General features: G+C 47.4%; 1 protein-coding gene across 6 annotated transcripts in view; it reads left to right on the top strand.

Annotated features, from left to right (window-relative positions):
• Positions 1-16053, top strand: part of ABCA1 (ATP binding cassette subfamily A member 1) — a 137232-nt gene that overhangs the window by 95047 nt on the left and 26132 nt on the right. For all 6 annotated transcript variants that reach the window (XM_024995844.2, XM_010808222.4, XM_059889170.1 and 3 more), the window contains 13 exon segments: positions 251-364; positions 1059-1230; positions 2533-2664; positions 3531-3673; positions 3892-4029; positions 5277-5497; positions 6861-6933; positions 7785-7987; positions 9074-9122; positions 9312-9425; positions 10487-10635; positions 12492-12616; positions 14166-14264. In XM_024995844.2, the coding sequence (XP_024851612.1) occupies positions 251-364; positions 1059-1230; positions 2533-2664; positions 3531-3673; positions 3892-4029; positions 5277-5497; positions 6861-6933; positions 7785-7987; positions 9074-9122; positions 9312-9425; positions 10487-10635; positions 12492-12616; positions 14166-14264 (1732 nt within the window).

Below are 16053 nucleotides of genomic sequence, written 5' to 3'. Positions count from 1 at the left end.
AAGTGGGAATGATAACCTGCCTCATGGGGTTGCTGGCAAGATTCAGAGAAGTGCAGGGTGTTTGTCATACATAGTAGAGTTCAGCAAATGTTAGCCCCTCCTCCCCCACCTCCATTCCATTCTGTCCTGTCTCCCAACAGCTGTGTCAGGGGGAGACATCAAGGAAGCTGTGTCTGGGATACCTGGCTGGGATACCTGGGGGTTGCTGGGGCATTACAGAATTTGGCTCACATCTGTGCTTGGATTTTAGGCCAGTATGGAATCCCCAGGCCCTGGTATTTCCCTTGCACTAAGTCCTACTGGTTTGGCGAGGAAAGTGATGAGAAGAGCCACCCTGGTTCCAGCCACAAGGGAGCATCAGAAAGTGAGTTTTACTGACCTGCGTCCCCCTGACTGCTGTGCTGCTTCCCCTCCTGGCCCTCCTTGAGGGGGCAAGGAGTGGCTTCCTCCCTGAAGAGTCTAAAACCACCTTGGGGGCAGAGACATCACATGAGGTGCCCCTTTCCAAATTCTTGACTGCGTTTTTGTCCAGTGCTGTTGACTTCTGGCGGAGTTGCTCTCTGAGTTCCTAAGGGACATTTCCTTTGCTTTCTTGGCTTCATTAAAAAAAAAAAAAGTGACTTTTGATCTCCCCTTCACCTCCACCTGTCCCTCACACACATATACACGTACTTTGTGCCCAGTATGGCTTCCTAAATCATTCAGAAGTCCCTCCTCTGCTGAATTCTTCTGTGCCCTGCCCCCACTCGCCAGTGGTGACGTGTGATGTCCTTGGTATGGCTTACGAGATCCCTTACCACCTGCCCCTGCCTGCTGATCCAGCTGCTCCTCCTGCCATCCCTCCTCTTCTTCCCCAGCCTCTCTGCACCTTTCTTACTGTATTCCGATCACCAACACTAGTGCCCAGTTAGGCCCTAATTAAAGATTTGTTGCCTGCTTGCCTGAGAAACAGAAATAGCCATGGAGAACGGACAGTTGTAAAATTACAAGACCCTACATCTTGACCTCCCACTTGTTAGTGTCTTCGGTGGGCTCATTTGTGTCCTGTCTTCTCGCAGTCTGCATGGAGGAGGAACCCACCCATCTGAAACTGGGTGTGTCCATTCAGAACCTGATGAAGGTTTACCGGGATGGCATGAAGGTGGCTGTGGATGGCCTGGCCTTGAATTTCTACGAGGGGCAGATCACCTCCTTCCTGGGCCACAATGGAGCTGGCAAGACCACCACCATGTAAGAAGAGGGTGTGGCTGGCTGAGAATCAGCCGCAGGAAGGGTCTTTCCTATAGTCAGAAACTCATACCTAAGGACTGCTGCTGCTACTGCTGCTAAGTCACTTCAGTCATGTCCGACTCTGTGCGACCCCATAGACGGCAGCCCACCAGTCTTCCCTGTCCCTGGGATTCTCCAGGCAGGAACACTGGAGTGGGTTGCCATTTCCTTCTCCAATGCATGAAAGTGAAAAGTGAAAGTGAAGTCGCTCAGTCATGTCCGACTCTTAGCGACCCCATGGACTGCAGCCCACCAGGCTCCTCTGTCCATGGGATTTTCCAGGCAAGAGTACTGGAGTGGGGTGCCATTGCCTTCTCCATGCCTAAGGACATTGTGTTGCTTACCCAGGCAAGGGCAGAGTGCATAAGGAGTTGATGAGTATAAAAATATCACCTAATCACGAGAATGTTTTCCAAATGCTGGATTTTCCTATCTTCGGGTTAAAATAGGCTGGGGACCTTTTGATGACCTTTCCCATTTGGTTCTCAAAATTCTGCAGTGTTTTAGAACCTGATGTTGTGACAGATCTGAGAAAGGGTTTCTTTGGGACTGGTTTGGTCAGGATTAGGAGGCAAGAATGTGAAAAGGAAGATAGGCTGTGTTGGAGAGATGAGGCAATTTCTGGAAACTCTGTCTCTAAGCAGATGTGAGGAACAGCTGGGCAGCTGGCTGTAAGACTACCTTCTCTGGGACCGATAAGAACCTTAATAATGAGCAGTTTCAGAAGGGAACATGGGCCATAAACATACCAGAGTTACCCTCAGTGGCTTTCAGTGTAGCCCATCAACCATTTCAGAGGGTATGTTGGTGGTGGGGGAGGTAACCTCTTTTTCCCGTTATGTATTTTTTAAATGCACAATTAATATATTGCAAAAATTGCAGAAAATCTTTAAAATCTAAAAAATCCTAACACACAAATTATTTTCGTCTTTAAATAATTGGTTTTACTTTGTCCATTTGACTTGAACATGATTTTAGGCATAAAAAATGTGTTTTAAAGTGTACTTCCCATTGCAAATTGGAATCTTTATTTAAAAAATGTGTGTGCTAAAATTGCCATTTCCAACACACAGGCCCACCCCTATCTGTTCACTGAGGCAAAGAGTCCTTTGCTGTGTGGGTGTCCCTTGGGGTCTCTTAGGAAGGAAAGAGGGTGGAGGGTTGCTGCCTCTGCTTTCCTCCAGGGCTCTGCAGCCTAGAATGGAGCGTCTCCAGGGCAGGAGGGCTAACGCTGACTCCTGTACTTTCACATTTTTTCCTCAGGTCCATCCTAACTGGGTTGTTCCCTCCTACCTCGGGCACTGCCTACATCCTAGGGAAAGACATACGCTCCGAGATGAGCACCATCCGGCAGAACCTGGGGGTCTGTCCCCAGCATAACGTGCTGTTTGACATGTGAGTACCAGCAGCTCCTCTATGGAGGTGTGTCAGGAGTGATGGGCAGAGTTGGACTTAAGCATTTTTACCACCTTTAGGGGTAGCAGGCCTCACCTTCCTGGACATGTTGAGACCTAGTTGTCCTTCAGTTTTGGAAAAGTGAGTTGTGGGGTGAGAGGTGTTACATTGGTCCAGCGGTGGATGAGGACTGGGGAAACAGTGCTGTCTATCGCTGTCCTTCTAGAGTAAGGAAGCCTCTCTCCCCACTCACCCTCCCTGAGGCTGCCACAGCTTTCACCTGGTGGTACCCCAGGGCCCTCAGTGTGTGGGCTCCGTGTTTCCTGCTCAGAACTTTGCTCCCATTCAGCTTGCCCATCAGCAATCAGGGAGCCCCTGTGGTGAGCAGACAGAGACTTGAGCTCTGTGACCTTGGGCAAGGGCACCCCCTTCTGGGCCCCGGTTTTCTCTTATCTAAGTGGGCAGCTCAGGCTTGTGTCCTCTACAGGGGTCCTTCTTCTGTCGGGGCTGAGGTCCTTTGAGGTTCAAGGGAGTTGCTCCAGGCTAAGGCCGGGCAGCTCCTTGGTTGGTGGGACCATGGAGAAAGGTTCTCTGAGGACCTGCTGCTGCCTGATGGGTGGCCATCAGGCCCGCGGGGAATAGAGTGGATGTGACCTGTCACAGTTTTGGTGGTGTTTCTGGAGCAGCTCATGTGGCTGCTTACTGTGGTTCTGCCTTGAATCCTTCCTTGAGATTATCTTGCAAAAATGAATAAAGTTAACAAAAAAAAAAAGTGGGAAAGAAAAATGTGCCTGTCGTGTTCTGGGTGAGGAGGCACTGTTCTGTGTGTCCTGGGGACCCAGAGTGACCTGCCCCTCCGTCCCCAGGCTGACTGTCGAGGAGCACATTTGGTTCTATGCCCGCCTGAAAGGGCTCTCCGAGAAGCATGTGAAAGCTGAGATGGAGCAGATGGCCTTGGATGTTGGGTTGCCGCCCAGCAAACTGAAAAGCAAAACAAGTCAGCTGTCAGGTGAAGCCCAGAGATGCCTTCCTCCTCCACCTCCCCTTCTACACACATATACACACACACGAAATATGGCTGCCCTAGGGTCCCCTGCTTCGAGGGAGGGGAAGGGTGGGTCAGAAACATGTTCCGGACTTGTCCCCAGGGGGGTGCCTCCATTTGTCTCTTGCCCCCTCTGCCGTCATTCACTGGGCTGTTCTGGGGCCTGTTTGTTCTCGCCGTAGGTGGAATGCAGAGAAAGCTGTCTGTGGCCTTGGCCTTTGTTGGGGGATCCAAGGTTGTCATTCTGGATGAGCCCACAGCCGGTGTGGACCCTTACTCCCGCAGGGGGATATGGGAGCTGCTGCTGAAGTACCGACAAGGTCACTGACGTGTATTTACTCTGTCTTCTGGGCTGGGAGCGGGGAGAAAGGGGGAGGGAGGGGCTTTCAAAGACTGGCTGTATCTCAGGGCTGTTCCTGCTAGAGTACCAGAATTGCTTCTCAAGGAGAATATGAAGCTGAACTATGAGATCAGCCCTGGTCTGCAAGTAGGAGGCCTGGTTTACAAGACACTTCAAGTTTCACTTCAATCCCTAGGGGCCTGCATGGGGGAGGGAAATGGGGACAAGGGACGTCCTCTGTGGGGCCCCTGGGCCCCCTCCAACATAGAACTTTCACTTGCCTAGTACAATCATGGTCCCCCGCAGACAGATTCCTGAGAGCCGAGACTGTGTCGACCTATATCTCTGTCCCCACGTGGTGCACTACGCTTGCATGTTGACAAAGTAGAGGAACACTTGAGTGGATGGGAGAGTTGCAGTCAGTTTGTGTGACCCCATGGATTGTAACCTGCCAGGCTCCTCTATCTGTGGGATTCTCCAGGCAAGAATACTGGAGTGGGCTGCCATGCACTCCTCCAACGGATCTTTCCGACCCAGGGCTTAAATCCGCGTCTCCCTGGGGCTCCTGCATTGCAGGTGGATTCTTTACCGCTGAGCCACCAGGGTGGAAGATACATAGGATGGTGTGGTACAAGGGGCACAGGTTTGGAGTCAGCTCAAGTTGGCCCAAGACTTTGGAAAAGCCATTAAACTTGCCTCAGTGTCTTTATCTATAATGGTGGTTAATTCCTACCTTATGAAAAGTGGAAGTCGCTCAGTTGTGTCTGACTCTTTGCGACCCCATGGACTGTAGCCTGCCAGGCTCCTCTGTCCATAGAATTCTCCAGGCAAGGATACAGGAGTGGGTGGCTATTCCCTTCTCCAGGGGATCTTCCCAACCCAGGGATTGAACCCAGGTCTACCACATTGCAGGTGGAATCTTTACCAACTGAGCCACCAGGGAATCCCATCTTATGAACGATTTAGTTAAATGAGGCCTAGCATGTAGACCACCTAGCACACTGCTAGCCTGAAGCTAGTTCCCAGATAAACATTCCCGCCCTTTGTTCTATGAGGATGCAGAGCTGTCCTCAGGACATTACCCGCCTGGGGGTCACAAGCACACAGCCTTGGAGTATTTCTCCCAGGCGTGGCCCCGCCGGCTCTTATTTCTGTAGCTTCGGCCCCTGTGAGCAGTGAAGATGGCCAGCCTCACCTGTGCTATGTCCCTGTGTTTGTGCCTGGCAGGCCGCACCATTATCCTCTCCACACACCACATGGACGAGGCAGACATCCTGGGGGACAGGATCGCCATCATTTCCCATGGGAAGCTCTGCTGCGTGGGCTCCTCCCTGTTCCTGAAGAACCAGCTGGGGACAGGCTACTACCTGACCCTGGTCAAGAAGGACGTGGAGTCTTCCCTCAGCTCATGCAGAAATAGCAGTAGCACTGTGTCATACCTGAAAAAGGTGAGTTGCAGTCTCAGTGCGTCCGGGGAATCAGGACTCTTTGGCTATGACTGGTTTGTTCATACCTGCCCCAGTCTGCCACCTTGAGGCCACCAGCTCCCTGCTCTGTGCCCTGTGGAGTCATGTACCTCCTACATGGAAAGCTACAGAGACTTCTGTTCCCATCGTGTTAGCTCTGCTGAATCCCGTTTCCTTTTTCTAATGGAGACACAGTGAGCGTAGGAAAAGGTCCTTAGAGGACTTAATGTTGTTGAAGAAGAGAGGTTTGCCAAGAGTTAAGAGCCTTGGCTGCAGAATGCCCTGCTGAGTCTGCTCATTACCTTTAAATCTTCTCGACTTAAACTTTTAAACTACAAAACAGCAAATATTTATCGAACACTGATTTCATGCCAAACACTCAATCTAGCAGACTCTGGACATAAAAGAAAATCATGATAATAGTTGTAGCATTGTTATCATTTGTAGGCCTATTTTTTTTTTTTTTTTTAACATCGTCTCGGAGTACAAAGCAACCCTGGGAAGAAGGTACTGTACTTATTATCTTAGATGATGGAAGTGAGGCTTGTAGGGATTTAGTTCGTTCAAGGTCATCCAACAAGTGCATTACACAGGAGGGACCAGAACCCAATAACAAAGTACATTCTCCCCTGTACTGCAGTACATGCCTGAGATTTATTTGTGTTTTCCAACAGTGGCACTCAAAACACTTACCAATATATCCCATCCTTGACCTCCTGTCCACTTATTTACCTTTTAACTGGTGTCTGGTGAGTCAAAGTGTAGTCTGAGGCCAGTGGCATTGGGATCACTTGGGAACTTGTGAGAAATGCAGAAACATGGGCCAAAATCAGACTTGCCAAATCAGAATCTGCATTTTAACAAGGTCCTATGGTGAAGAGACACAAATTAAAGTTTGAGAAGCTCTGAACAACACAACCAGGCAGGTAAATCCCATGCCCAAGACTGTTGGTGAGGGCCTGGTTACAGCACTCATAGGTTTGTGGGGGGTTTTTTGGCCATGCTACATGGCTTATGGAATCTAATCCCTTGACCAGGGATTGAACCCATGCCCCCTGCAGTGGAAGCACAGAGTCTTAACCACTGAACCATCAGGGAGGTCCTTACAGTATGCATCGGCAGGCCAGAGTTCGAGAGCGCTGCTTCCTGTGCACACAACACACACATGTTAGATCAGACAGTGGCTTCAGAAGCCAAGACTGCCTGGCTGTATGCCCCTCAGGAGAAACTTTTTGCTCCAGTTCTCACACACAGAAACCTCTCGGAAGCCCCGCCCCGGTGAAGGTGGTGGTGGCTGTACCTTGCTCGGTCCCTGACCCATTCTCACCTCCTTCTTTGCCATCAGGAGGACAGTGTTTCTCAGAGCAGTTCTGATGCTGGCCTGGGCAGCGACCATGAAAGTGACATGCTGACCATCGGTAAGGACTCTGGGGTTTCTTATTCAGGTGGTGTCTGAGCTTCCCCCAGCTGGGCAGAGTGGAGGCACAGGAGGAGAGGTGCAGAGGCTGGTGGCGCTGACTCAAGGTTTGCTGCTGGGCTGGGGCTGGGTGGCTGCGGGAGCAGGCGCTGCTTAGAGGCGGATTGGCCTAATGCTTGCTGGGGAGCCTGGGGCTTGGTCTGGGAGCCGGCAGGGCAGTGTCCCAGATAGCTGAGATGATTGGGGTAGCGGGTGGTTGTTCCTCACCCATTCAGCTGAGATGAATGGGTCTGGCTGGACACTGGACACCTCCCTCAGGAGGGATGTCTAGATGTCCAGTGTCCCCAGTGACACATATGGAATGGAAGCCTTTACCTTGGCCAAGTCTTCTCTGCCCTAACAACTGGCTCTTCCCAGGAAGACCTCTCTTTCCATGAACTGTTTGATTAACCCTCTATTGAGATAAATAGAGGATCCTCCTTGAATAGATTAAGAGAAAGATGAAGAACCTCTTAAGGTTCCTTTAGTCAAGTTTTCCAATGAAGAATCCTAGCTTTTTGGCAATAGACACTAGGCTTTCAACCTCAGAAAGTCATTCATCCAGCCACCCCCCACCTACCCACCATAAACTGAGGGCCTGCACGGTGCCCAGCTTTGGTGATGCAAAGGTGAATAAGACCCAGTCCATGCCCCCAGGAACCCTTGGGCCAGAGATGAACCTGTGGAATGATTTCAGTATCTGGGCCAGCTGTGGTGTGCAGGCAGTGGGCTTCTGAGGAGCAGGCAGAGGGTGAAGGAAGGGGGCCTCTGAGCCGGCCAAGCCATATCATATCTGTGCTGTGGTCCCTACAGATGTCTCTGTGATCTCCAACCTCATCAGGAAGCATGTGGCTGAGGCCCGGCTGGTGGAAGACATTGGGCATGAGCTGACCTACGTGCTGCCCTACGAGGCTGCCAGAGAGGGAGCCTTTGTGGAACTCTTCCATGAAATTGATGACCGGCTCTCAGACCTAGGCATCTCCAGTTACGGCATCTCAGAGACTACTCTGGAAGAAGTAAGTTCAGTGACCGACTGTCAGAACTGAGCAGGGCCCACAGTCCTGGCGCCAGACAGGCAGCCTGCATGTCCACTGGGAGTAGGATCACCATGGACGTAGGCACTGAGCCCTTAGGTCATTGGCATCTGGGCAGTGTTGGTCCCAGTTAGACCTTTAAGATTTCAGTGGGAGATGGTAGGAAAGAAATAAGAGGATTGATCCTGGTGTGACCAGGCATGGCCATGCCTAGGAAAAGTCCAACATTTATGGAAAACCTACTTATGCCTTGGGCTAACCTGGGTGTGTTTTGTTGTGTTCAGTCATTGTAACTCATTTAATCCTCATAACAAGATGAGAAAATTGACATGAAGGGATGCTGAGCGGATTCAGATCAGGGGTTTTGAGCTCCAAAGCCCATACTCTATTACTGTGTAAGCAGTGCCTCTCTTTAGGGAAACCTTGAGGGTTGGAAGGGATATAAAAGTTGTCTGTCCCAGTAGTCCCCAAGTTAGCCTGTGCAGCAGAATCTTCTGCGAATATTCTAAAAATGTCAAGGCTCAACTCCAGGGTCTTTGAATCAGAATTCCTGGAGGTAAGACCTTAATGTCTGTGCTTTTATTGCATGCTTCCTGGGCAGCATCTCTGTAGATCAGAGTTTGGGAATCGCCTGTCTAGTTCAGGTTGCCTTCTGGTGTTAGAAACCCTGCCATAACATTTCTAGTGACAGGGAACGCCTCTTCTCCTGATCATCCTGTCTTGGAGAGCCTATTTTCATGCTTGCTTGCTCAAAGATTTCGGGCCAAAGACTTGAAGCCACTTGGCTCATTCCCTGTAGGTTCAGAACAAATTCCACCTTATGCAGTGTCCTGATGTCATAACTTTAATTTGAAAATGACTTTCTGAATTGATAGCTCTCACCACTGGGGAAATGTTCTCTGGTATAAATAAATGGCTTCTCTCCCAAGTGACTCTGACAAAGTGTTATCAATAAATGAAGCTTTTACGTTATGTCTTTAGAGGCTAGCGTGTTCAGTCATGTAATAATCATGACAGTTGCTCTCATACTGTGGTGCTTATTATAATCCTCTCATTCTCATTTTTCAGATATTTCTCAAAGTGGCTGAAGAGAGTGGAGTGGATGCCGAGACCTCAGGTAACTCTCCAAAGGGACTGCATGCCCTCTGGACTGTGCCACTTGTAGGCTCTCTTAGCCACCAGGGTTTTGCCTTTCCCTTCAAATTGTTTTATGACATTCTTACTTTTACTGTATAGACTTTTAAAGATGTAGATAATTTTTTTTTTATTACAAATAAAACGTGGAGTTCCTTCCTTTTGTCTCCAGATGGCACCTTACCAGCAAGACGAAACAGACGAGTCTTTGGGGACAAGCAGAGCTGTCTTCGCCCTTTTACTGAAGACGATGCTATGGATCCAAATGATTCTGACATAGATCCAGGTCCGTTTGGGCGAGATCTGTGTTTTGTTGCTTGAAAGTGAATTTCCCTCTTGTGTTCTCTGGTGTTATCTTTCAAGGCCCTTGAACCAGGATGATAGATGCCTACAGGGTCTAAAGAGAAGAGAGAGAATGAGAAAAGCCACTTTCCCCTTCTGGTGCTGTGCATATGATCAGACCTGAAAGAGCCTGTCCTCCCCACTTCCTGCACTGCACTGAGACCTCTCACTCGAGATACACATCAAAAGACAGCCCTTTATTCCTCTGAATCCATTTATTATCTTTTCCATAGAGTCCCAGTTTTCTCGCATTCATTAGGTGTTTAATTTTGGAATAAATGTTCTTTGAATGGGTGGATGATTTTGAAAGTGAGGTGAATTTGCTACTAGAGTTGATTGTACCCTTCAACTTAGCTGTTTTCGAAGACTGTATCCCTGTGTGTTTGGGATGGAGAAGGAGAGACAAGAAATCAAGCAAATATTGGTGAGACGTCAGGTCACCGCAGTGAGAAATCATTTGTATAAGTGAGGATTTCTATAAAACTGTTCTGAACAGAAACCTTCCTGGCTCTCCTGTCCAATGTGCAACTCTCGTGTTCTCTGTAACTTTATACATTGTTAGCACTTGGACCACCTGAATGTGTCCACCTTTTAGCCAGAGACACAATAGGCAGGAGACAAGTTGCTGTTATGTGTTCTCAAAGTATGTCAGCCTACAGACATGGCCTGTTTTACAGAATATTCTGTAAGAAATTGAGGATGACTCGATTCATTTGAATGGCTTGATGTAACTGTTATGTGTGCACACATCTCTTCAGTTGTCTCAAGGCACCTTCATTTTTCTGTGCTCATCAGACAAGAACCAAAGGCAGAGCCTGCTAGTGTGGTACATTTGGGGTCATACCTTTTCCATGGACGTCAATGTGTCATAAAAGCCCTTCATTCCTTTACTTCTACCTCCAAACACAAGCCTCCAAGGTGGTGGCTAACGATGCTGGAGGGAGGAGGCTGGGGATGTCAAAAATGCCTGGTATAATCGATGACCTTAGCGATGGCTTTTTGCAGAATCCAGAGAAACAGACCTGCTCAGTGGGATGGATGGTAAAGGTTCCTACCAGGTGAAGGGCTGGAAGCTCACACAGCAGCAGTTTGTGGCCCTTTTGTGGAAGAGACTGCTGATTGCCAGACGGAGTCGGAAAGGATTCTTTGCTCAGGTGAGAAGTGTGTTCCTGGCCAAGGACTCAGGCTTCCTTGGTGTACTACAGGCTCCCAACTAGTGAAAGCAGGGTAGCATCGTTGTTATAAGATGGACACTGGAGCCAGATTATCTGTATTTCAATCCCAGTTTGCTTCTTGTACTTATATATCTGTTGACAGATTACTTCTCTGAGCCTCAATCTCCTTATCCATAAAATGGGGATGATAATAGTACCTATGATATGTTATGAGTAAGTACTTGGAATGGGTCTCAAATTAGAAATTTCTGTGTGTGTTAATTTTCTCTTAGAGGAGAGTGTAACAAGGACAAAGTCTAGAAAAACTGGATGAGCAAATTAAACTTTCAAAACTTCAGAGATGCTATGCCCAGATACACTCAACATATGAACTTATTGGGGACTTGATTTTTCTCTAAGTTGATGTTTAACTGCAAACTGATAGAAAAGATAACCAGGGGTCAGAAAAAAATAGTAAACAGAAAAGACTCATTATACTCTGTTTGCATGCTAACTTGTGTTGGGAGGATTAAATTATTTCAGTCTACAAAATCAAGAAGTATAAAGAAGTTACAGAGATTCTTTCCCACAAGTTATGTGGGTAATGCAAAGAATATGAGTTTGGAGCATATAGATTTATGTGTGAATTCTGGTTTTGCTACTTCTTGGCTGTGTGGCCTTGGGCAAGTTGCTTAGTCTTTCTGAACCCCAATTACCTTGTTTTTTGATTGGTGATAATTATATTACTAGTTAGGGTTGTAGTGATAATTAAATGAGATAATGCTCATACAGTATTTTCCCATGGAATTAATCACATAATGATTAATTTTCTCCATTGAAACTTGAGAACATTAGAACCAGGAGCATTATTTGAATCTTTTTTTCTTTTTTTTAAGGGTAAATGTCTCAGGAATAAATGGAAGGAGCTTAGAGTTTGCTTATAAAATATGTACAAGTTGTTTTCAGAAAAGGTACAAAGTTTAAGGTTGTTCAAGTGCTAAGTCACTTCGATCGTGTCCGACTGTTTGCGACCATAGCCTGTAGCCTGCCAGTCTCCTCTGTCCATGGGATTCTCCACGTAGGAATAGTAGAGTGGGTTGCCATGCCCTCCTCCAGAGGATCTTCCCGATTCAGGGATCAAATCCGCATCTCTTATGTCTCCTGCCTTGGCAGGCGGGTTCTTTACCACTAGCACCACTTGGGAAACCCTCTTAAGGTGGTTTAGTAAGGATTAATTGTGCTTTTTGAGGCCATCAGATAAAGACATGGCAGCTGTTCCCTTTCCATGGAGGCAGTGCTCTATAGTGATTTTCTCAGAGTATGGGAGCTGAATGGGTAACCTAGTGTGTCTGCAGATTACAGACAAGAAGACTGAGGCCATAGGGGTTGTGACTTCACATGGATACACGAGAGAGACAGAAAGAAGGAGAGACAGAATGAAGCTGCAGTTCTTCTGGCTTCTGGTCCATGCTTGGGCTCTCGATTTTCCTCAGAGCTGAGCTGGGCTCATGGCCACTGTGGTCTTCCTCGGGTTTTCAGGGAGAAGAGGGACCCAGTGTTCTGAGTCACCCTGACATGTGACTACTGTTTACTCTGTGAAGTCCTCAGCTTGGTGCCCCTGCCAGGTGGCCACAAGCTCAGGCCTTGTATTGCCAGCTTCCAGAAATTCACCCAAGGGAAGGGGTTTAGATTTCAGCCTCTACTTCTTCCAAGCTGCCAAGAATGTCTTGATGGAACTAGGCCCTGCACACACCCCAGTGCTGGCTGGTCTGAGGCTACCTGGACTTGAAGTGGTCTTCTTTCTAACCTTTGTCCTTCTCTGGCAATTCTTCTCCCTCCTTGCCTCCTGGTTATAGATTGTCCTGCCAGCTGTGTTTGTCTGCATCGCCCTGGTGTTCAGCTTGATTGTGCCACCCTTTGGCAAGTACCCCAGCCTGGAGCTTCAGCCCTGGATGTACAATGAACAGTACACATTTGTCAGGTATGCACTTGCCTTCTGCCTCCAGGGGGAGAGGAGGGCTCAGGCTGACCAGAGTGTTTACTATACTGAGGGCCAAGGGGAGGGGGACTCGGTTACACAAGGGCACGGATTGATCAGCTGTGGCTGCAGCCCTCACACAAGCTCATGCTAGATGCGAGAACAGCAGTGAACCAAACCTGAAGTAGCAGGGCTTTGAACTCATTTCCTCTCTATTCGTTGTTGTCAGGAACATACATGCCTTATGTAAATAATCTGCCAATGCAGAAGAATCTTCTTGAACTATAATATACTTGGATTTTTATACTAAGTCTTTATTTTGCAGTTGAACACAGGGTTTCCATACACTCAGACCCTCACACCTCCAAGTTCTTGTTTTCTACATAGTGCAATTCACATATTTATTATTTCATCTTTGCTAAGTCGCTTCAGTCGTGTCCGACTCTGTGCAACCCCATACAGGGCAGCCCACATATTTATTATTTCATCTTTGCTAAGTCGCTTCAGTCGTGTCTGACTCTGTGCAACCCCATAGACGGCAGCCCGCCAGGCTCCCCCATCCCTGGGATCCTCCAGGCAAGAACACTGGAGTGGGTTGCCATTTCCTTCTCCAATGCATGAAAGTGAAAAGTGAAAGGGAAGTCGCTCAGTCGTGTCTGACTCTTCGCGACCCCATGGCCTGCAGCCTACCAGGCTCCTCCGTCCATGGGATTTTCCAGGCAAGAGTATTTCATCTTTAGGTTACATATAATAGCTCCTGTTTTTTTAGACAAAAATACAGCTATCCTGTGACAATCCAGTGCTTCAAACAAAAGAACAAAGGAATTTCTCCATCTCCTTATGCAGGAGTTTTCCTCAGTCCCACAGTATTTGCAAACCTTTCTATGGATAAGTGTGCCAGTGATGTCCAAGGGAAGCTTCAGGGAAGCTTTAAAAAGAAAAAGGAAACATAAGCATGCAAATCAGCTTCCTGTTCTCTGATTCTGTGCTTTCTTCCTATTTTGTGCGGGTTTACCTCCTTCTTTTCTTTCCCAGCTGCTGACCTTGTGTTGCCCAGGGCTGTGGAGCATGGGCTTGTTTTGTGTTTATAACTTCTGCCCATCATTATTTGTGCTTTCCAGTTGTCCACGCAAATGTTAAGCCCATAAAATCTGCCTTCCTTTTCCTAGAAAACCCCTCTTGTCTATGCCTAATGATTAATTGTGAAAGTACTTTTGAAATACTGATCTTTAATGAATTCATGTACTTCCCACTAAAATAGATATATGTAAATGTATGTGGGTGCACGTGTACGCACCCCTCCATATTTATCACTTATTTACACAAGTTCCACTTTGGAGTGCTGTATGTTATCTTGACACCAAATAAACAACCAGAGGCTGAGTTACTTGTGGGTGGGTTCTGTGTTTCTATTTTAAGAGCTTGGCAGGATTTGGCACACAGGAAGTACTTAATAAAGTGTTAAATTTGAAAAAAAAAAAAAAGTGCCTTTTCTTCTCCCATTCATGGTTTAAATGCGTTGCTAAGCTGACTGCCTCTCATGTATCTACAGTAATGATGCGCCTGAGGATGTGAGCACCCAGGAACTCTTAAACGCTCTCACCGGAAAGCCTGGCTTTGGGACCCGATGTATGGAAGGAAACCCGATCCCGTGAGTGCCACTGAGCTGTGAGCCCCTCCACAGCTGGCTTCTTGTGTTTGTCACCTGGTTTTCTCTCTGCACTGGTTTTGTCACTTGTATGCCACCTGGTGATGACCATCATTTACCCTTTGAAACAGTTTTTATTTTAAAGGAGCTAATGTAGTGATTTAACCCTAGCATCTAGGAACAAACGTAACAGACCAGTAGACTCTTCTAGCATCCTGCCAGGAAAATGACCATGGACATTTGTTTTCTGCTTTAGACATTAATATTTAATTTAGATAGTACTTCATAATGATCCCTTTTCCCCAGCTCCTATACCTGACCGCAGAGATAGGCTCCTATTACGCGTAATTTGCAGTTTTGCTAATCAGTTTCTTCACTCTAAAAGCCTGAAAAGTTGACATAATTTTTATAAAAATGGACATTTTCTTCTTTCAGAGTTGCATATTTTTGTCATATTCTCCTTCAAAGTCCTTTTTTAAAAAAAAAGGAGGTAGCATATAAATAAATTCAGTGAAATACTCATTTGACTGTCATTGTATATGGGGAGAAGGCATGTCCAGATATCTGTGTGAGTAAAAACAGTGAAGAGTGGTGAGGAGCTTCTGAGAGCTCAGTGAAGGTAGAAGCGGGTTCAGGTTTCCAGGCTTGGGTAGAATTTGCACTTGAGGTTGTTAACCACAGATTCAAGGATTATGGAGAGCGTGGGAAAGTTTAGGAAGACTGCTGCTGCTGCTGCTGCTGCTGCTAAGTCGCTTCAGTCGTGTCTGACTCTATGCGACTCCATAGACGGCAGCCCACCAAGCTCCTCTGTCCCTGGGATTCTCCAGGCAGGAACACTGGAGTGGGTTGCCATTTTCTTCTCTAATGCATGAAAGTGAAAAGTGAAAGTGAAGTCGCTCAGTGGTGTCCTACTCTTAGCGATCCCATGGACTGCAGCCTACCAGGCTCCTCTGTCCATGGGATTTTCCAGGCAAGAGTACTAGAGTGGGTTGCCTGGAGAAGGGCAAACTTGAATTCCAGGTTTTAGAGGGAAGATAGTGAGCCTGCAGGTGACAGACCAGTGAGCATATCACCTGGGTGTGCAAGTTTTAATGTGTGCTCGTTAAACATATAGCTGTTATATACTTGTTGGCTCTAATTAACTCTGGACACTTACTGAACATTTGCTAGTATTTAGTACTTAATACGGAGAAGGCAATGGCACCCCACTCCAGTACTCTTGCCTGGGAAATCCCATGGATGGAAGAGCCTGGTAGGCTACAGTCCATGGGGTCGCTAAGAGTCAGACACGACTGAGCACCTTCACTTTCACTTTTCACTTTCATGCATTGGAGAAGGAAATGGCAACCCACTCCAGTGTTCTTGCCTGGAGGATCCCAGGGATGGGGGAGCCTGGCGGGCTGCCGTCTATGGGATCGCACAGAGTCGGACACGACTGAAGTGACTTAGCAGCAGTACTTAATAAGTGTAAATCCTGACGGTTAATATCAGTTCCTAAAGAACAAGATGACCAAGGTGGAGAAGGACAAATTTCATAAGACTTGTGATGAGATTCCACTTGAAACCAGAGAGCAACCCACAGAACTGTTTATTTGGTGTAAGAATTATCTAAATGCTGGGGCTCGGCTTCAGATGATAGAGTTTTAAAAGTGGGAGGGATATTAGAAATGCCTTGTTGAAATGTGACCTATTGAAATAAGTCATTTTACAGTTTTGTGGAGAAAATAGGCTCCAAGAGGGCAAGTGACTTGATGGTCTCACAGTAGTTCAGAACTCAGACATAAATGCTTGA

Source organism: Bos taurus, chromosome 8, assembly GCF_002263795.3.
Source record: "Bos taurus isolate L1 Dominette 01449 registration number 42190680 breed Hereford chromosome 8, ARS-UCD2.0, whole genome shotgun sequence".
NCBI lineage: Eukaryota > Metazoa > Chordata > Mammalia > Artiodactyla > Bovidae > Bos > Bos taurus.
Note: the sequence above shows the minus strand (reverse complement) of the source record. Positions and strands in the feature narration are given on the sequence as shown.